Raw genomic sequence first — 20,762 nt, forward strand, 5'->3', positions numbered from 1 at the left:
AGACCTCCTTTGGAATACGATTTTCGTGGGTCTCATCTGTTTCTATCCTTCCTCATATATGTAATGTGATCTTGTTTTTTCCATAGATGAGAGTTGGACTTCTTGACATTCTACCTACCATCCAATGCAGACCACCGAAGGAGGTGAAGAAGTTGTTGTTGACAAAACGGAGAACCTTAGACCCACTGATGGATGAGCAGGAGTTTGCCAGTGGAGGGATTCAGAGGCCTTATCAGTTCTTGAAACGATTCAACAGAAATGAGAACCTGGATCCATTTTATCACCGAGAAGGATCCAGAGAGGGGGATCCTATTGACTGTCTACATCACCTTCTGGCAAACTGTGGATTGAAAGATCCGTCATGGGCTGAGCTCAAAAACTTCACCTGGTTCCTAAATTTGCAGTTGAAAGACTGTGAGAAGTCAGTTTTCTGTGACCCAGACTTCCTTGCTGAACACCTGCGGGGTTTCAAGGGCTTCATCGTGAAATTCATGATCCGGATGGCACGGGATTTTGCTTCACCGTCTATGGATACTTCTGACCAGAGTCCCTCTCTGCTCCTTGATGACAACCAAGGAGATGACCTTCTGGCCCGTTTGACCATTCGTAAGCGTTGGGAACGCGAGTCTCATCCATACATTTTCTTCAATGCGGACCACTTCTCGATGTCATTCTTGGGCTTTCATGTGATGAGAAGTCCTGTCGGAAACACTCTCAATGCAGTCGATCCTCAGAGCCATGCAGTGTTGATGGGAGATGTGATGACTCATGAACTTCTACAGGGCCTTCAGCGGCAAGGGATCTCGCTCACTGAAGACTTTGATGGTTTGCCCAGAGCAGAAAAGATCAAGAGGATTTCACGTGTTGTTGGTGCCAAGAAAGGGATGATGAAGGGGACATTTGATCCAGACCCGACCTATGAGCTCACTGCGGATAACGTGATGAAGATGCTAGCCATTCACATGAGGTTCCGTTGTGGAATCCCTGTCATCATCATGGGAGAGACCGGCTGTGGGAAGACCCGATTGGTCCGTTTCCTCTGTGATCTCCAAAGGGAAAACAGAGAGGTAGAAAACATGAAGCTGGTAAAAGTGCATGGTGGAACCACAGCTGAGATGATCTACAGAAAGGTGAGGGAGGCAGAGAGACAGGCAGATATCAACCTGAAAACACACAAACTGGACACTGTTTTGTTTTTCGACGAAGCCAACACCACGGAATCCATATTTGCTATAAAAGAAGTTCTGTGTGACAGAACTGTGCAAGGACAGCCCCTGAAGGCGAATACTGGCCTAAAGATAATCGCTGCCTGCAACCCTTATCGGAGGCACTCTCCTGAAATGGTGGAGCGCTTGGAACGTGCTGGGTTGGGATACAGAGTGAAGGCAGGAGAAACAGAAGACTGTCTTGGCAAAGTCCCTTTGAGGCAGCTAGTGTACCGGGTCCATCCACTGCCTCCTAGCATGGCTCCTTTGGTCTGGGACTTTGGTCAGTTGAGCAATTCCACTGAGCTCTCCTACATCAGACAGATTGTCCAAAAGCAAGCCAAGGATCATGATTTGCCTGTGGCGTGTGGCAATATAATATCAGGTGTGTTGGCAGCCTCTCAAAGTTACATGCGTAATCGAAAGAACGAGTGCAGTTTTGTGAGTCTGAGAGACGTGGAGAGGTCCATAAAGGTGCTAGTATGGTTTTACCACCATAGCAACGACCTGTTCCCTGATTCCAATGATTCCAGCGTTCAGAGGACTTTGAAGTGCCTGGCACTTGCAGTGGGAGTGTGCTACTACCCATCTCTGGTTTCAAAGAAGCAGTACTTATCAGCTATCAGTCAACACTTCCCAGAACCGCTGAACACCCCAGAATCACTGCAGCAGGTGATTTCGTCATGTCAAGACTTCTTCCTCGAGAACATAGAGACAAGGGAGACAGTGGCCAAGAACATAGCGCTCAAAGAGAACGTGTTCCTCATGGTGGTCTGCATTGAGCTCAGGATTCCACTCTTTCTGGTTGGCAAACCAGGGAGCTCTAAGTCCCTGGCCAAGACGGTGGTTGCGGACGCCATGCAGGGCCAAGCGTCCCACTGTAGCCTCTTCCAGAAGCTCAAGCAGGTGCACATGGTCTCCTTCCAGTGCAGTCCTCACTCCAGCCCTGAGGGAATCATCGGAACTTTCAGGAACTGTGCCCGATTCCAGAAAGACAAAAACATGGATGAATATGTGTCAGTGGTGGTGCTGGATGAGATTGGGTTAGCAGAAGACTCCCCACAGATGCCCTTGAAGACCCTTCATCCCCTCTTGGAGGATGGCTGCATTGACAATGACAGGCCAGACCCATACATGAAGGTTGGGTTTGTTGGGATCTCAAACTGGGCTCTGGACCCAGCAAAGATGAACAGGGGGATCTTTGTGTCTCGGTGGGATCCGAGTGAGGATGAGCTGGTGGAAACAGCCAAAGGGATCTGCTCATCCTCCATCCCAATTCTTCTGAAAATCAAACACCTCTTTCCACTGTTAGCGAAGTCCTTTTTGAATATTTGTAAAGAGACAGCGAAGAACCAGTTCTTTGGTCTTAGAGACTATTACAGTTTGGTGAAAATGCTTTTTGCTACAGTCAAATGTTCAGAAAAAGAACCAAATGACAGAGAGTTGGCAGAAGCCATCTTGCGTAACTTCAGTGGACAACCGGAAGACTTTGATCCTGTAATTTTCTTCCAAGATGTCTCCCAGAACCTCAGAGAAGTTCCCAGACCAAGTACTCTGCAAATGGTTGAACAAAATCTTGCCCGAGACAACAACCAAGAAAGCCGGTACCTCCTTCTTCTAACCACCAACAATGCAGCCCTCCATATCCTTCAGCAGCAAGTATTTGCCATGGCAGACTATGCATCCCCTGAGATTGTGTTTGGCTCAGGCTTTCCCAAGGATCAGGAATATGCCCAGATATGCCGAAATGTGAACCGGGTGAAGACCTGCATGGAAACAGGCCGTACTGTTATCCTTCTGAACCTACAGAACCTCTATGAGAGCCTGTACGATGCCTTGAACCAGTACTATGTCTACCTGAGTGAGCAGCAGTATGTGGATCTGGGGCTGGGGTCCCACAGGGTAAAGTGTCGTGTCCACAGGGACTTCAGGCTGGTGGTGATAGAGGACCAGATGAAGGTCTACACACAATTCCCAGTGCCACTCATCAACAGGCTGGAAAAACACAGGGTGGACAGAAGCACAGACCTGACTCCCTGGCAGCACAGGGTTCTGGCCAAACTCAAAGAGTGGGTGCAGGACTTCTCTGGCACTGTGGTGTCAGAAGATTTCCAACTGTCTGATGTTTTTGTTGGTTTCCATGGGGATGCCTGTGCCAGTGCTCTCTTGCAGGCCCTGGAGAGTAGGGAGCATCAGAGGGATCCGGCTGTGGACCAGCAACACAAGGATGAAGGAGATGAGCCTCTGGGGGATGTGGAAGCAAATGAGACAGGTGAGCAAAGACAGAAAGAAGGGGCTGATCCTTGTGTTATGGATATGGATGCTGATGATGAAGAGAAGAACATTTCAATGGATGAGGCTGAGGATAATGTTCTCATGGAGGTGGAATATGATCAAGATGGAGAACCGGCATGCACAACTACCAATAGCAAAGTAGATGATGATTACATGGCAATGGATGCAGATAAAGATTATGTGGAGACAGGAAACAGTCAGTCTAAAGGGACAGATGAGGAAGAGAAGGTATTTGAATCAGCCAAGGGTTACCTGTTGAATTGTGCCACACCTGACTCAGTGCTAAGGCTGAAGTATACAGACCTTGGAAATCAGGAGAAAGAGAGACTTCAGAAGATGTACTTTCATCATCAGCATAATCACTCACTAAGGGACTTCATGAAGAGCCACTTGTCGTCAGATAACTCCAGCAAGTTTATTGAAGTAAGTAGAGTAACATAAAAATATTTGTGAACCCAAATAATACCAGTACAGTTTACAGTACCAGTTTACTTCACCAACACTGTTTATTCTTCCATTTTGTAAGGTCACCACATTCTCCAGTTTGCTCACCAAATCTGACGTGCGAGGGTTGGCTCACGCTCTGGGCCTGCACACCCAAACGTTCCTCCTGCTGTCTCTTCACCAATTTGACACTGAGGTCTCCTTCTGCAGCAAGATACGGTACAACTCCACTATATCTTAACACCACAAGTTATATACTTGGGTTTTTCTCTCGAGCTGTTTTCATCACTCTCACATTGTCTCTCCTTGACTGCTTTAGCGCCTTCCTACAAGATGCTGGTCCGTCCATCCGTATTCTGGTCGTTCAGATGGACATAGAGGACTCTCACTGTAGCGACGAGCTGATAGCATCAGCAAAGTACTTTTTTTTGTATCTTATTTTGTTTGAGATGTTCTCAATTAGTAATCTTTTAACACGATGACCAATACTATGTTAAACGCTGGCCCCTTGTGGAAATGAGGTAAATTGCAACAACACAGCCTGCCTTCAACACAACTCTTGGACGCTTGCCCTTTGCTGGCCCCAGTCAACTTGGCAACAAGAGACGGTCCAATAAGAAGGCTGCACCATTAGAATGCAATTTTGTGTGGGCCAAATAATGTTTTGGGCATTTGTTTTTTTAACACTATCATTCCACTATTAATGTAGACATATTTTGGACATTCTCTGAAATTACAATGCAAAAATATTCCATATACTGTTGCTCCTTTAAACAAAATTGGCAAATTATAATATTTGTTTAAAAGTTAATCTATGTGGTTAAAAATAGTGGGTCAATCCAGTGCTGAATAGATATAGTTGTTACAATCCCTCAGTGAAACTAACCTTATCACACTGTGTGTGTCCAGGTACTGCACACTGAACTACCTGATAACACTGGAATCAGATCAGTCATGTTATGTGGTCTTCATCACCAAGCTGTCCCGCATTCAGAGTGGAGGTTCTCAGTACATAGGCTTCCAAGGAGGTGAGTTACAGTTTCCAGTCTGGCAAGGCTAATGTACAGTGATGTGCTGTTGACTATTGCATATATCCATTAATATGTGTGTGTTTATGGTTTGTTTTGTTTCCAGGTGTCTGGCTTTCAGTGCACATTGATGACCTCAGGGACACAGAAGACATGAGCTTGAACTTGTCAGTTTTCTGTGGAATGCCAATCAGCAAGCTTGTCCCACCTGCACAGTCAGGTATAGAGACCTGTGAGTCTGTTAATGCCCAAGCAGAGACGGCACACCTGCACAGTTTATCCCTGGTGAGGTCCTGCGTTCAGAAAGCAGTGGGTTTGCTGAGAGACCCCAATGACCTGACCTCCAGGAGCATGCAGCGCATGAACATACTGCTGGGGCTTCTTGGAGAGAACCACGGAGAGATGGGAGGTAAATAGACAGTCCTTGACATTATTTTACTGCTCTTGAACTTCATTGCTCTTTATTGCTGTTTTTGATGCGATTCTCACATACAGCCATCATGTTACTAAAGTATACAAACACAGTGGAAAACTGCCTGAGTGTACTGCATATACTGTCTACAGTGAAGTGAAAGCTTAGGCACAGATCGAAATTTACTGGGGGGGAGGCACAGTCGATTTGTGGCACAGTCGATGCCACGCAGGGCTACGGGCCAGAAGGTAAGGTTTAGGGTTCGCCGACCACAACTGATGAGCTAACTCTCCCTGCCTGTTTCATTACACTACAATCAGAGCCGGCTGCAGACAATGATCAGCTTGGGGGAAATCAGATTTCCAACATTTTGATGTCATATTTATAATGATATAAAATATATGCAACAAATTTTCCACCATCAGTTTTCTGTGCCAATGCACCACACAACCGATAACCAAAGCATACCAACTTCGGGCACTTCAATATCATGGTTTGTGTTTTCAACACCACAATAAATAGACTGTCTATCTTGACAAACAGAAAATGCATCTCATTCAACTTGTTGGTGTTTTGTAACAGATGTTTCTTTCCATTCATCAATTGGCCGCTGCACACTTTGGATTGATTGATTTTATTTGCAAGTTTAAAAAATACATATATACACAAAGATAAGAAGTGACCGGGATTGCACAATACATTTGGGGACTTATTTCCATTGTGGTCCCTATTATTTACATGAATACATATACAATTACATAAATACAGACACATTAGAGATAGAGACCAAAAAATGCTCAACCTACATAGTATGAGGGGAGGAGTTTAATTGCAATTCTTATAAGCTTGTTTGGTTGGTAGGTTATTCTTGAGATGTTTGGGGCTGCTGGTGAACCATGATGTGCAGGAATAATCAAAGTGACACTGGACTAGAACACTTGCCAGAGTCTTTATGTGTAGCATATGCAAAACTTTACAGACAATTTTTTGGGAGGGTACTTTCCTAAAACAATTATTGTCCACCTCACGGTTCAGCTGGCAGAGATTTGAGCACTAAATGTATCAGCCCATTGCATGTAAAGGACTATAGGCTTAGGTGTCTACTGTATGATATTCATTCATATTTTAATAAAAATTATAAATAGTACCAGTCAGAAGTTTGGACACCTATTCATTCAAGTTTTTATTTTATTTGACTATTTTCTACATTGTAGAATAGTGAAAACAAACTATTAAATAACGCATATGGAATCATGTAGTAACCAAAAAAGTGTTAAAAAAAAAATCAAAATATATTTGAGATTCTTCAAAGTAGCCACCCTTTGTTTTGATGTCTTCACTATTATTCTACACATGTAGAAAATAATAATAATAATAAAGAAAAACCCACCTGAGTAAATGTGAACAAACGTTTGACTGGTAGTGTGTATAATGGATCGGATCATTTTTCAGATCAGAAAAAAGGGGAGACAAATAACTTTGCTTTCCATTTATTACTTAAAGAACACTTAAAGCAAGGAACTTTCAATGTTTAAATAAAATCTTAAAATAAAATATTCAATACTCAATTGTTAAATTAAAGTGCAATATGAGGCATGATACCTTCTTCCTTTGAACAATAGTGAATGAAAAAAATAGCCTGTGTCCACATCATAAAAAAAGTTTAAAAAGAAAGGAAGCAAAGCAGACCTGCGCTAATAAATTCAAATCATTTTTCAAAGAGATGAGGATGACTACATTGTCTGGGGAGAGGGTAGACCTCTTTGCAGTCACTATGTCTCCTGCCGTGGAGAACACCCTCTCGCTAGGAACTGAAGAGCCAGGCACAGCCAGGTTACGTCTTGCCGTCATAGCAATGTGAGAGTATTTACACTCATTGCTTTTCCACCATGTCAGTAGATCACCATCCACTAGAATGACGCTTGCTGCCCTGTGGGATGCCTCCTCATCGTTGATACAGTTGGCAAATGTCTTGCCTGTGTCCTTGCTCGCAAAGGTCTCCCCGAAAAGCTCCTTCATGGCCTAATTATTTTATGGAGGAGATGCCTCAGTCTGCTGCTTTCGGCTCTGTGGCTTGACCCTGCAGAAAAAAATGACTTGATCTATTAAACTAACTAATTATATATTTTCATATTTCATAGAACTAAACTCAGCAGAAAAAGAAATCCTCGCTGTCAACTGCATTTATTTTCAGCAAACTTGACATGTGTAAATATTTGCATGAACATAACAAGATTCAACAGACAAACTGAACAAGTTCCACAGACATGTGACGAACAGAAATGGAATAATGTGTCCCTGAACAAAGGGGGGTTGGGGGGGTCAGTATCTGGTGTGACCCCCAGCTGCATTAATTACTTTTCAAGTAATTTTGTAATCAATGTTCATAACTTCCAATTATCTTTCTCTGTCTGATACCCAGAGGTTGTAAAGTTCTGATCTTAAATAAAACAGACAGAATTCCCAGCTCACAATTGATCAGATCCAAATTGATTTGCGAGAGCTCTCAAGTTTTTACAAATACATTCCTTTTTATACCATCCTAAACTACGCACATACATACACACCAATATAGGGATTTTCTCATGAGTCTCACCACAGTTTATAACCCCTCAGCTGACAGTTCCAGGCTCCCGCAGACACTAGAACTCTGGAGGACCTCTCCCTGTCCTCTCTTATCTCCACAGATTTACATCCCGGTCGGTTCCAACATAGGTTAATGCTCCCCTCCGTTCTCTTTCTACCCCCACATACATTCCTTTCTTCCTTAGGTACATGCCATATAACCCCTTCCTAATGAACAAACATTATTTAATACTACAAGAAAGACAGGGTAGAATTCTTGCCAGTTATAGTGCAGTATACCTCATTTGGTCATTATTGATTAAAAACAATCCCATAACAATACTGCAGTGCATCTCCTCCTCGTGGACTGCACCAGATCTGCCAGTTCTTGATGTGAGATGTAATCCCATTCTTCCACCAAGGCACCTGCAAGTTCCCGGACATTTCTGGGGGGAATGGTCCAAGCCCTCACCCTCCAATCCAACAGGTCCCAGACATGCTCAATGGGATTGAGATCCTGGCTTTTTGCTGGCCATGGCAGAACACTGACATTCCTGTATTGTAGGAAATCACGCACAGAACGAGCAGTATGGCTGGTGGCATTGTGATGTCAGGATAAGCCTGCAGGAAGGGTACCACATGAGGGAGGATGTCTTCCCCGTAACACACAACATTGAGATTGCCTGCAATGACAACAACCTCAGTGACACACTGCCCCAGACCATGACAGACCCTCCACCTCCAAATCGATCCCGAGTACAGGCCTCGGTGTAACGCTCATTCCTTCGATGATAAACGCGAATCCGACCATCACTCCTGGTGAGACAAAACCGGGACTCGTCAGTGAAGATCACTTTTTGCCAGTCCTGTCTGGTTCAGCGACGGTGGGTTTGTGCCCATAGGTGACGTTGTTGACGGTGATGTCTGGTGAGGACCTGCCTTACAACAGGCCTACAAGCCCTCAGTCCAGCCTCTCTCAGCCTATTGTGGACAGCCTGAGCACTGATGGAGGGATTGTGCGTTGCTGGTGTAACTCGGGCAGTTGTTGTTGCCATCCTGTACCTGTCCCGCAGGCGTGATGTTCGGATGTACCGATACTGTGCAGGTGTTGTTACACGTGGTCTGCCACTGCGAGGACGATCAGCTGTCCGTCCTGTCTCCCTGTAGCGCTGTCTTAGGCGTCTCACAGTACGGACATTGCAATGTATTGCCCTGGCCACATCTTCAGTCCTCATGCCTCCTTGCATGTTCACGCAGATGAGCAGGGACCCTGGGCATCTTTATTTTTGTGTTTTTCAGAGTCAGTAGAAAGGCCCCTTTAGTATCCTAAGTTGTCATAACTGTGACCTTAATTGCCTACTGTCTGTAAGCTGTTAGTGTCTTAACGACTGTTCCGCAGGTGCATGTTCATTAATTGTTTATGGTTCATTGAACAAGCATGGGAAACAGTGTTTAAACCCTTTACAATGAAGATCTGTGAAGTTATTTGGATTTTTACAAATTATCTTTGATAGACAAACATCCCTTTTTCAGGACCCTCTTTTTTTGCTGAGTTTATAATTGTGACAATAACATTTAATAAAAGCCATTATTATTCCAAATAAAAAATTGATAATTCTAATAGCAATAGCATAGACTAAGATTAGACTGCAGTATATTTATTATTTAAGTCATTCACTAATTTTCTTTACCTCTTCAGTGGCCACAATGTCAGTGATGAGATCACTGTATGTCCTCTGGCGTAGGGAAGGGTCTAGGTGAGACAGGGACTTGAACCTTGGATCCAGTGAAGTAGATCTATGAAGGTAGTCCTGTACATTGGTGGTGGCGCGGGCTTCCTCACTTGGAGCCATGGATTGTAGAATCCTTGTTTTCAGAGGTAGGATCATGGACACAGACTGTTTCAGTGCTCAATAGGGGAGGCAGGGTAGCCTAGTGGTTAGAGCGTTGGACTAGTAACCGGAAAAAAATAGGGTTGTAACCGTTTTGAGGGGTTTGAGCACCTGGAGGACCTCCTCTGCCACTTTCAAGTCATCAGACAAGGTGACAATTTACATTTACATTTAAGTCATTTAGCAGACGCTCTTATCCAGAGCGACTTACAAATTGGTGAATTCACCTTCTGACATCCAGTGGAACAGCCACTTTACAATAGTGCATCTAAATCATTAAGGGGGGGGGGGGTGGTGAGAAGGATTACTTATCTTATCCTAGGTATTCCTTGAAGAGGTGGGGTTTCAGGTGTCTCCGGAAGGTGGTGATTGACTCCGCTGTCCTGGCGTCGTGAGGGAGTTTGTTCCACCATTGGGGGGCCAGAGCAGCGAACAGTTTTGACTGGGCTGAGCGGGAACTGTACTTCCTCAATGGTAGGGAGGCGATGTCTCCCTACCATCTGACAATGTCTTTATTTTTCAGGGTCTTGTCTGTCAGTGCAGAGTATACAGCTGCCTGCTGCTCGGAACTTTACATACACCTGAGCCAAATACATTTCAACTCAGTTTTTCGCAATTCCTGACATTTAATCCTAGTAAAGATTATTTAAATTGTTTAACTTGGGTCAAATGTTTCAGGTAGCCTTACACAAGTTTCCCACAATAATGTTGGGTGAATTTTGTCCCATTCCTCCTGACAGAGCTGGTGTAACTGAGTCAGGTTTGTAGGCCTCCTTGCTCGCACACACTTTTTCAGTTCTGCCCACAAATGTTCTATAGAATTGAGGTCAGGGCTTTGTGATGGCCACTCCAATACCTTGACTTTGTTGTCCTTAAGCCATTTTGCCACAACTTTGGAAGTATGTCTGGGGTCATTGTCCATTTGGAAGACCCATTTGCGACCAAGCTTTAACTTCCTGACTGATGTCTTGAGATGTTGCTTCAATATATCCACACAATTTTGCTTCCTTATGAATCCATCTATTTTGTGAAGTACACCAGTCCCTCCTGCAGCAAAGCACCTCCACAACATGATGCTGCCACCCCCATGCTTCACAGTTGGGATGATGTTCTTTGGGCTTGCAAGCGTCCCCCTTTTTCCTCCAAACATAACGATGGTCATTATGGCCAACCAGTTCTATTTTTGTTTCATCAGACCAGAGGACATTTCTCCAAAACGTCCATGTGCAGTTGCAAACCGTGGTCTGGCTTTTTTCTGGCGGTTTTGGAGCAGTGGCTTTTTCCTTGCTGAGTGGCCTTTCAGGTTATGTCGATATAGGACTTGTTTTACTGTGGATATAGGTACTTTTGTACCTTTTGCTGTTGTTCTGGGATTGATTTGCACTTTTTGCACCAAAGTACGTTCATCTCTAGGAGACAGAATGAGTCTCCATCCTGAGCAGTATGACGGCTGGGTGGTCCCATGGTATTTATACTTGCGTACTATTGTTTGTACAGATCAACGTGGTACCTTCAGGCGTTTGGAAATTGCACGCAAGGATGAACCAGACTTGTGGAGGTCTACAATTTCTTTTCTGAGGTCTTGTCCGATTTCTTTTGATTTTCCCATGATGTCAAGCAAAGAGGCCTTAAAATACATCTACAGGTACACCTCCAAATGACTCAAATGATGTCAATTAGCCTATCAGAAGCTTCTGAAACCATGACATAATTTTCTGGAATTTTCCAAGCTGTTTAAAGGCACAGTCAACTTCGTGTATGTAAACTTCTGACCCACTGGAATTGTGATACAGTGAATTATATGTGAAATAATCTGTCTGTAGACAATTGTTGGAAAAATTACTTGTGTCATGAACAAAGTAGATATCCTAACCGACTTGCTAAAACTATAGTTTGTTGACAAGAAATTTGTGGTCTGGTTGAAAACGAGTTAATGACTCCAACCTAAGTGTTTGTAAACTTCCAACTTCAACTTTATATATACAGTATATCACAAGAGTACACCCCTCACATGTTTGTGACAACAGTGAAGAATTGACCCTTTGCTACAATGTAAAGTAGTGAGTGTACAGCTTGTATAACAGTGTAAATTTGCTGTTCCCTCAAAATAACTCAACACACAGCCATTTATGTCTAAACCGCTGGCAACAAAAGTGAGTACACCCCTAAGTGAAAATGTCCAAATTGGGCCCAATTAGCCATTTTCCCTCCCCGGTGTCATGTGACACGTTAGTGTTACAAGGTCTCATGTGTGACATATATATATATAAATAAATATATTAGGGTAATATCAAAAGTAAGTCAAGCCGGGGTTTGTAAGGAAAATACGAGCTGAAGAGTGAATGTAAACCAGGAGGGGAAAAAATGCACTACCCTCCCCTGTGCCCTCCATAAAAACACACAACCCCAAAAAGTTTGACAACCCTTCTCTACTTTGAACCCACCCCCCTCAGTACATTTTGATCTGCCCCTTAGGTAATACTGTTTCATGTGCCCTACAGCTCTTTTCCAGAACGTGTTGCTGGGTAGACTGGCAGGGACCCTGGTACAGAGGGAGGAGCTGGTTCACAATCCAGGGGAGTGGGTGAACAGAGAAGCCAAGAAACGCCAGGCTCTCCAGGAGGGGGGCACTCTGAGGTAGTAGAACACCTGGTACAACACTTTAGAAGTAGAACCATTTAAAGTAGAACTCTAAGGTTGTCGAGCACCAACACCATCTTATATGACCGACCATGAACAATAACAATTGTCTTGGATAGAAGATAGGTATCTTCCTATATCAACTCTAGTATTTCTTCCTGGGTCTGATGTGCGCTGTACATATATAGCTGATATAAGAAGATGCTTTCCTTAGTATTACTTCCTGGGTCTGATATGTTCTCTCTGTGTATTCCTTCACTGTAAGACACACCCTATGGCGCTGTCTGCAGTCCACCCTGACTCCAGTCCTGGCCTATATGGTGGAGGTTCTGGACAGGGATGCAAACCTGGACCTGCTGATCTCTGCTGGCCTCAGTCAGGCCCTCATACAGCTTTGGTTGGACATTCTGGCAGACAGACAGATTCTGGACCTTACACCACCACAAAACTCCAGGTATCTAGTTCAGTAAATTGGTATTGTCCCCGAAGGGCAATTGTTTTGTACTTGCTGAGATCTGTCTGTATAAATGTCACTATGAGTAGTTCCAATAACCTTTTTGATTTCAATTTAAGAAAATAACTAAATAAAATACCTGACTGATATGTAGTTGTATAATTCAATTTCCCTTTTCTTCTCTAGTGGGTCAGACCAGGAGGTCTTGGTGCAACATTACTTACTGTTGGGTGGTGAGGAACACCCCTGTGCTGCCCCCTTCAGTTGGCTCATTAGAAGGCACTTCCAAAGCCTGTGGGAGGAATCTGAGTTTATACCAGGTGAGTGACAACCTTTGTTACATGGTTTATCTATGTCCCCAATCATGTGTCTGTATTGGGACTATCGAGAATTAAATAAATTATATTATGCTACGAGTGTATTGTCTAACTAATGAATCTCACTCTCACTCAGTCACAGAGGAAGACAGCACCCAGAGGATTGTCCAGTTTGTGAGCACGGCCACAAGTAGCAAGCTCGGTAGCCTTATAGGGAAACTCTCAGACCAGGAGCACCTGGACTTGGACAAACGATACCTGCGTGACTTTCTGCTGCTTTCCTTCAAGATCAAATCTGAAGATGAGCTGAGGGTGCGACTGTGTGAATCTTGAGATACCATTTCACATCACATTTTAAAACAGTCTAGTAAAAAGATATTGGGAAAACTAACAACTGTCAATTAATGAACAATTTATGAACTATGAATTATCATTCATAAGTGTTGCCATTATATTTTCTCAAGTTGGTTACCCCTGTTCCCGTACACAGGTGTTGACCAGAGCGGCGCTGGGCTGTGTGTCTGAACTCCAGCGTTCCATGACCATTAACCCTGATCTGTCCCCTGCCTGGGTGATGGCTGCAGTTAGACACTATGCTCCCAGACTGGACACTCTGTCCCATATCCTGCTGCTGCAGCCACAGCTGGCCCCAGACATTTTACAGCAGGCCCCACACACAAAGCCCACAGACATGGTGAGATCACATCAATTACACTGTAAATAAGGTCCAGAGTTAAGAGTTTAACTTGGGCTGGAAGTTTTTCCTGGTCACAAGGAACAACACTCAATGAATTATGTTACGACCTGGAGGAAAAAAGAAAGCATGATGACAATCTTTTTTTGTGGCAGCTAGAGGACATTTTGGCTCTTGGAATTTGTGTGGAGAGGACCAAGCTGCAGACTGTGACGTCCCTGTCAGAGTGTGAGTCCCTCTTACGCAGAGTGGAGCTCCTACAGCCATGTCTGGATAGAGCATTCGGTGAGAAGTACAGCTCCCTCTGCAACCCTGGCTGTCTCCAGCACCTGGACTCTATCAGGTAGATTCATTGATTGATATAGTTAGTTATTATTTGATTAATTGATTGACTGACTGACTCATTAGTTGATCAGTAGATTGATTCATACCAAATAAAGTCAAAATACAGATTTTTTTTATATTAGTCACCTTCTTCAACTTCTTCTGTCCTTCAGGTCTATTTGGCGTGGGATGCTTGTAGTAGCCGCATTCATCCAGCAGGTGTTGTTTGAGGGGAAACAGATAGACCCCAGTCTGGAGGATCTGGCTCTGAAACACTGTAGCCTTCTCCAAAGCGTAAGTGAGAAGTTGGGTTTAGATAGTATTAGCAAAATGATCCCCCCACCGTTGCAGTTGTGTAGTGGAGGGTATACGCAGGTATTTGCTATATATACCCACATTTAGGGCATTGTGTATACTCCCTTAATCCCCAGGATGCGTATCAAAGTAGTGTGGTGGAGGTATATACCGTATCTATTAATAAGGCTGATGGAACAGATCAGAATGTTAAACTTAAAATGTTGATAAATTATTATTTCTTGAAATGTTAAGCTAGCAATGTGCACACATTGGTAGGCCTACACACAAATGTTTCAAAATGCAATTTGTGGAAAACACTTTTAAAATGCACACCGCACATGCAAGCAATTTCATGGAACAAGATGGAAATATCGGTTAGAAATTTAGAAAGAGGAGAGATCGAAAGATGCAACAACTATTATGGTCTGCTAATATAAATAAAATAATTCCTTTGGCTGATCGACAATGAAAGAAAGTTGAACAGGAGAGCGCATAAGTCTTTATAAAATAATTGCCTCCACATTTCTATGGTGGGATTTTGGCTACTTTGAAGAAAGGTAAGATATGCCTCATAATATGAAGTAAAACAGAGGTTTCAAACAATGAAGGAACAGGAAAAATATAGTGATGCTAATGATAGGCTTAACTGTCTTCTAGTAGATGGAAAGGCTTTCTCAAAAATCTTCTCAATTAAATGTTAGAGCTACAAAGTAGTCTGACAGAAATATATCATAATTTGCATCAATGCAGTGGCCATTTGTTTTGCAAACTCCATCTTATGTGCGCTACAGAAACACCGATGACCAAACAATATTAGGTGCCAACTGCAGTTGAATAAAGGGTAACTAGACACAAATCTACATTTTGTGGATTTTTCCCAAGCCTCAAAAGTGGTCTCCTGATGTGGTGTAGGCATTTGTACCCTACATCTCCATTTCCACCTAAAATGACATACCCAAATCTAACTGCCTGTAGCTCAGGACCTGAAGCAAGGATATGCATATTCATGGTACTATTTGAAAGGAAACACTTTAAAGTTTGTGGAAATGTGAAATTAATGTAGGAGAATATAACACATTAGATCTGGTAAAAGATAAAACCAAAAAAACATGCATTTTCTATTATTGTTGCATCATCTTTGAAATGCAAAAGATTGGGGGTGTAATTTAGATTTAGGAAGATGGGTGTAATTTAGGTGTTGTCCAGTCATGTGCAAAGTTTCAGACTGATACATTCAAGAATGAGATATCTACATAATATTTTGTATCAAGTCTCCCAGCTGTCCCTCACGAGTTTGCCCAAATGTACCCAAGTGGCCGAATTGGTCAATTGATACATTTCCAAGTACATAACTACAGAGAACATACAAAAATGCTATGTTAATAAAAAAAGTACAATTTACACACCCCCAGGAATGTCATACATGATGGATCATTAGCTTCCCTACATAAAACGGTACTAACCTTCACTCTATATGGCCAGGCGGTGTGGAGACAGAGACAGCAGAGGGGTCAGACTGGAGGAACCAATTCCTACATTTGAATGAGTGGGGGATAGAGGACTTGAATGTGGTGTCTGAAGTTGTCACAGCTCGTCCTACTCTCGACCACTATTGAGGATTTTTTTTTAACCCCCCAAAAATTGGTTTGAACTCAAGTTTGCGAATTCTTATTTGATTTAACCTTTATCTTAGCAGGGGTGAGCACTGCTAAGCATCTTAGCATCTTAGCAGGGGTGAGCACTGCTAAGCATCTTAGCATCTTAGCAGGGGTGAGCACTGCTAAGCATCTTAGCATCTTAGCAGGGGTGAGCACTGCATCAAATACACAACACATATCTATAAACATACAATACCAGTCAAACATTTTGACACACCTACTCATTCCAGGGTTTCTTTATTTTTACTATTTTCTAAATTGTAGAATAATAGTGAAGACATCAAAACTATGGATGAAAACATATGAAATCATGTAGTAACCAAAAAAGTGTTTAACAAATCAAAATATAAAATATTTTATATATAGCCACCCTTTGCCTTGATGACAGCTTTGCAAAAACGTATTTTACTTACTGATATAAAAGGAACGTTACCTTTTCCTTCCCATCTTTATTGCGCGCAGGACTTCTCATGTCACTTTCCCGGTCAATTTCTGCAATAATCTCCTCCAAATGAGTATACTTGAAATTTGATTTAGCGTTTACACTCTTAGGATCCATGTTGTAATTTTTCAGTGTTGAGAAAACTTAATGTAAACTGCCCTGCGTCCTATGGATTTTCTATGGACAATGAATCGCGTTGCGCGCAGCCATAGGACAATGGGCGTTAGTCCTACAAAGGGCATCACATACTCATCACATACTCATGTAAAGCCCGGCTCATTGGCTATCTAGCTAGCTATGTTTCAAAACGATAGGTGGTCATTGGACCAAGAGACTGACAATCAAGTGAACACTGTCCGTCTCATTGTTGCGTAATGATGGCTGTCCTCCATGGACTAATTGACCTGTTGTGTAGCCAATACGTAATGTAGAATGATGAAGCAAGGCCTGGTTGCCTTCTAGAGCATCTGAGGATTGCACAGAAACCAAACCTGACCGGGTGAAACAAGGTTTAGCCAGTTAGATTTCATAGATTGTTTTGTTGCAAGTTGAAAGTGTCGGAATTCATGTAAAACGCTGTATACAACATGGATTGTGTTAGTATATAAAAATGTATTTTATCAAACAAAACTACGCTACGTTGTATCTCTGGAACCCTCAGGATAACAAATCAGAGCAAGATTCGTGAATGTAAATACATTCACCTCTGACGGTCTATAATGTATCAAACCAGTTGCCTTGATAAAAGTGGTTTGTAGTTGTGCACAATCATCAAACATCAAACAATAGCATGGTATTTTTTCCCGCTGTAATAGCTACTGTAAATTGGACACCGCAGTTAGATGAACACTCATTTAAGCTTTCTGACCATATAAGACATGCTTTTGTTTTCAATGCCATTCTAGTCAAATATCACATATTGTGCATCAGGACACTAATCCAGTAGAGGTTAAAGCATCCAATTTATTTTAATAAAATGTGACTTTGAGAGCAAAACTATTTTTTTTTAAAGATTTCTGACTTAGATGACATTCTCATGTATCTATGTCAATAGTAGACCTACTATTAGCCTACTGCACAGTACAGCTTGGGTTGGCCTGTCTTTGAAAGACCAATATGGGATTCCTAATTTTAGGTCATTTCGGAATGTATGTCACATTTTGTCAAATTATTTTTCACACAGGGCGCCTTTCCTTCGCCAGGTGGGTCAGTCAGGAAATATTTGGCAAAATTAGAGTGTACCCACTTCTCACTACACCACCGCCCTTGATTGATTACACATTATTTGTCATGTTTAAAGAGGACTCTGCAAGGCCTATTCAACATGTTGGAATCAGTTTGCAGTTTTTATGTTTTTCTTCCTCTCAGCTGATGCAGGACTCTCCTGATCTGAGGAATGTGGACACATTGCAGCAGCTGATTCGTATCCTCAACTCCTATCATCAAAAGTGCATCAGCGGGGATCTGCGGTAAGACTCAATTCAATATCATATTGTTTGGTTTTGTATTAAACTAATATACGCTACATAGCTAAAAGTATGTGGACACCTGCTCATTGAACATCTTATTCCAAAAATCATGGGCATTTGTATGGAATTGAGCCCACCTTTGCTGCTATAATAGCCTCAACTCTTCTGGGGAGGCTTTTCACTAGATGTTGTAAGATTTCTGCAGGGATTTGCTTCCATTCAGCCACAAGAGCATTAGTGAGGTCGGGCATTGATGTTGGGCGAATAGACCTTGCTCTCAGTCGGCGTTCTATTTCATCCCAAAGGTGTTCAATGGGGTTGAGGTCAGGGCTCTATGCAGGCCAAATACACCAATTTGAAGGGTTGTCCACATACTTTTGGCCATTTAGTGTATCAGTGATTTCAGTTTCACATCACTTTAACAGTAAACTTGACATTTTCCACAGTATATTGAGCCATAATTGTATTTCTTATTTCTCATGATACTTTCTACCTCCTAGGTTTGGCATCAATTGCCCAGTGTGCCTATCAGAGCTCAAAGAGCCATCCACCCTGCCTTGTGGACATGTCTTCTGTCGGTCCTGCCTCCAGAGCAGCCTCCAGACAGACAGGCATTACTGTCCCAAGTGCAGGGAAGACCTGCCACCAAACTTCCAACCCTCTGTATCTAAAGCCATCAAGTGAGTTCAGAAACGGCCTTCAACATCCACCCTTCAACCATCTTACCTAATTTACCTTTTCTGAAGCGGGCATTTGTCTTTACCCCATCACACTGCACAAAGTTTATACAAATGGTAGTCGAAAGGTCTTTATGAATGTGACAGATGATATTTTCGTCAGTAAGTGTTTCAGTGAAGCGTCCAGCATTCCCAGAGAATAGATTGACTCTAGTGCTGTGACAAACCCCTGTGTTATCTCAGGTCAGCCCTGAGGCAGCATGCAGAGATCAGGGGCTGCTGTAACTCCTTCTTCCTGGAGGTGGTTTCCCGGTTCTGTCTGTCTGACGGGGAGAGCCCCAGAGAGGGTGTCGTAGAGCTGCTTTTCTCACTACTCATCTCTGCACAAGGTGAGTGCCCTGGAGGAGATGGGAAGCCATTTTGAGCTACTGTGTAGTGGCTGGAGCCAATTCATATATTACATCTACATGTTCTGATTTTGTATGCCTGATATTATATGTTTTTAACTTTGTCATACAGTCGTTTTCGTTGCAAGTTAAAGCATAATGTTAGCTAGATAGCTAATGTTAGCTGGCTGGGTCACTAGCTAATATTGCATGTATGATCTTTGTAGTAATATTATCTCAAAAAGCCATTTGTATTGCTAGCCTAATGTTAGCTTTAGAGTTCAACATTTTGTTTAAGAAAGGTCATTGAATGAGACTTGTCATTTATGTGTGTGTGTTTGTAGGGAATGTATACAGGACCAGAGAGCTCACTCCCTTCCTAGAGTGTGTTGACAACAGTCCTGTTGTCCGCTCTGTACTACCTAAACTCCTGCTGCAATACAGGTACAGGCACTTCAAAGTATACATTCTACTCTGACATCTACTAACATACGCACACATTTCTCTCACATTGTCTGTGAAAGAGCTGGCCTTACTCTATCACTTTATGGCTTTTTTGTTTTTAAGACCGATAAAAACTGCTCAAAAGTATTGTTTATTAATTTTATTTATTTAACCTTTATTTAACTAGGCAAGTCAGTTAAGAACAAATTTTTATTTACAAATTCGGTCTAACCCTATTGTATTTATAAAAAATAAAATCCAGAGTAAGTTAAAAACAAATTGTAGTTGTATTGATGGTAATAGGGTTTTCATAGGCTATGGGGTTATAGTGACCTACTGTATTTTGAGGTGGTTTGTAGGTGTGGAGTTATTATAATGGGTTATATTGGGCTAGTATAGTAGGCGAAAGTGAGTAATAAGCAGTGTTTCCCAACTCCGGTCCTCCAGTACACCCAAAAGTACATATTTGTGTTGTGGCCCCGGACTAGCACACCTGACTTTACTTGTCAACTGATCATCAAGCTCTTGACAAGATTAATCCAGTGTTTTTGTGTGGGACTACAACACAAATTTGTGCTGTTGGGGTTACTCGAGGCCCGGAGTTGGCAAACATTGTACTATAGCATAAGCCATAGAATGGGTTTTTAAGCTCTCAAAATGTTTTAGTTTGAACATTCTGATGGTTTTGTGGCAGTGATTTCGGTTTAGAATGTTGAAGCCTGCATTCTGTCATTTACAGTTTATGAGGGCGGCAGGGTAGCCTAGTGGTTAGAGCGTTGGACAAGTAACCGGAAGGTTGCAAGTTCAAACCTCCGAGCTGACAAGGTACAAATCTGTCATTCTGCCCCTGAACAGGCAGTTAACTCACTGTTCCTAGGCCGCCATTGAAAATAAGAATTTGTTCTAGTTAAATGAAGGTAAAATAAAAAATAAAAAAACAGTTTATGAAGTATGAATGGTAGCAAAAAGCTGTGTTGAAGCCGTCTAAGTTGATTCGGTCTGCACATTTCAATGTTGGGTTGGTCCTTGTAGCTGAAACGGATAAAGAGCAGCGGCAAATCCAGATTTTGCCTTTGGAGTCTATGAAGGTTTTATGAAAATTTAAAACGGTTATAGTTC

At 42.5% G+C, this 20,762-nt stretch overlaps 1 protein-coding gene across 9 annotated transcripts in view; it reads left to right on the plus strand.

Moving 5' to 3' along the window:
- rnf213b (ring finger protein 213b) overlaps positions 1-20,762 on the plus strand; it is a 77,918-nt gene that overhangs the window by 15,056 nt on the left and 42,100 nt on the right. For all 9 annotated transcript variants that reach the window (XR_010451365.1, XR_010451367.1, XR_010451368.1 and 6 more), the window contains exons 26-41: positions 87-3,923; positions 4,027-4,163; positions 4,264-4,362; positions 4,854-4,972; positions 5,079-5,381; positions 12,343-12,478; positions 12,747-12,935; positions 13,122-13,255; positions 13,389-13,564; positions 13,743-13,946; positions 14,102-14,289; positions 14,444-14,564; positions 18,036-18,136; positions 18,637-18,816; positions 19,057-19,202; positions 19,544-19,643. Coding sequence is in view for 3 of the 9 variants with exons in the window: in XM_064933701.1 (XP_064789773.1) it covers positions 87-3,923; positions 4,027-4,163; positions 4,264-4,362; positions 4,854-4,972; positions 5,079-5,381; positions 12,343-12,478; positions 12,747-12,935; positions 13,122-13,255; positions 13,389-13,564; positions 13,743-13,946; positions 14,102-14,289; positions 14,444-14,564; positions 18,036-18,136; positions 18,637-18,816; positions 19,057-19,202; positions 19,544-19,643 (6,170 nt within the window). In the remaining 6 variants the exon portion in view is untranslated. The remainder of the gene's footprint in view (positions 1-86; positions 3,924-4,026; positions 4,164-4,263; positions 4,363-4,853; positions 4,973-5,078; positions 5,382-12,342; positions 12,479-12,746; positions 12,936-13,121; positions 13,256-13,388; positions 13,565-13,742; positions 13,947-14,101; positions 14,290-14,443; positions 14,565-18,035; positions 18,137-18,636; positions 18,817-19,056; positions 19,203-19,543; positions 19,644-20,762) is intronic.

Source organism: Oncorhynchus masou, chromosome 24 (genome assembly GCF_036934945.1).
Source record: "Oncorhynchus masou masou isolate Uvic2021 chromosome 24, UVic_Omas_1.1, whole genome shotgun sequence".
Lineage (NCBI taxonomy): Eukaryota > Metazoa > Chordata > Actinopteri > Salmoniformes > Salmonidae > Oncorhynchus > Oncorhynchus masou.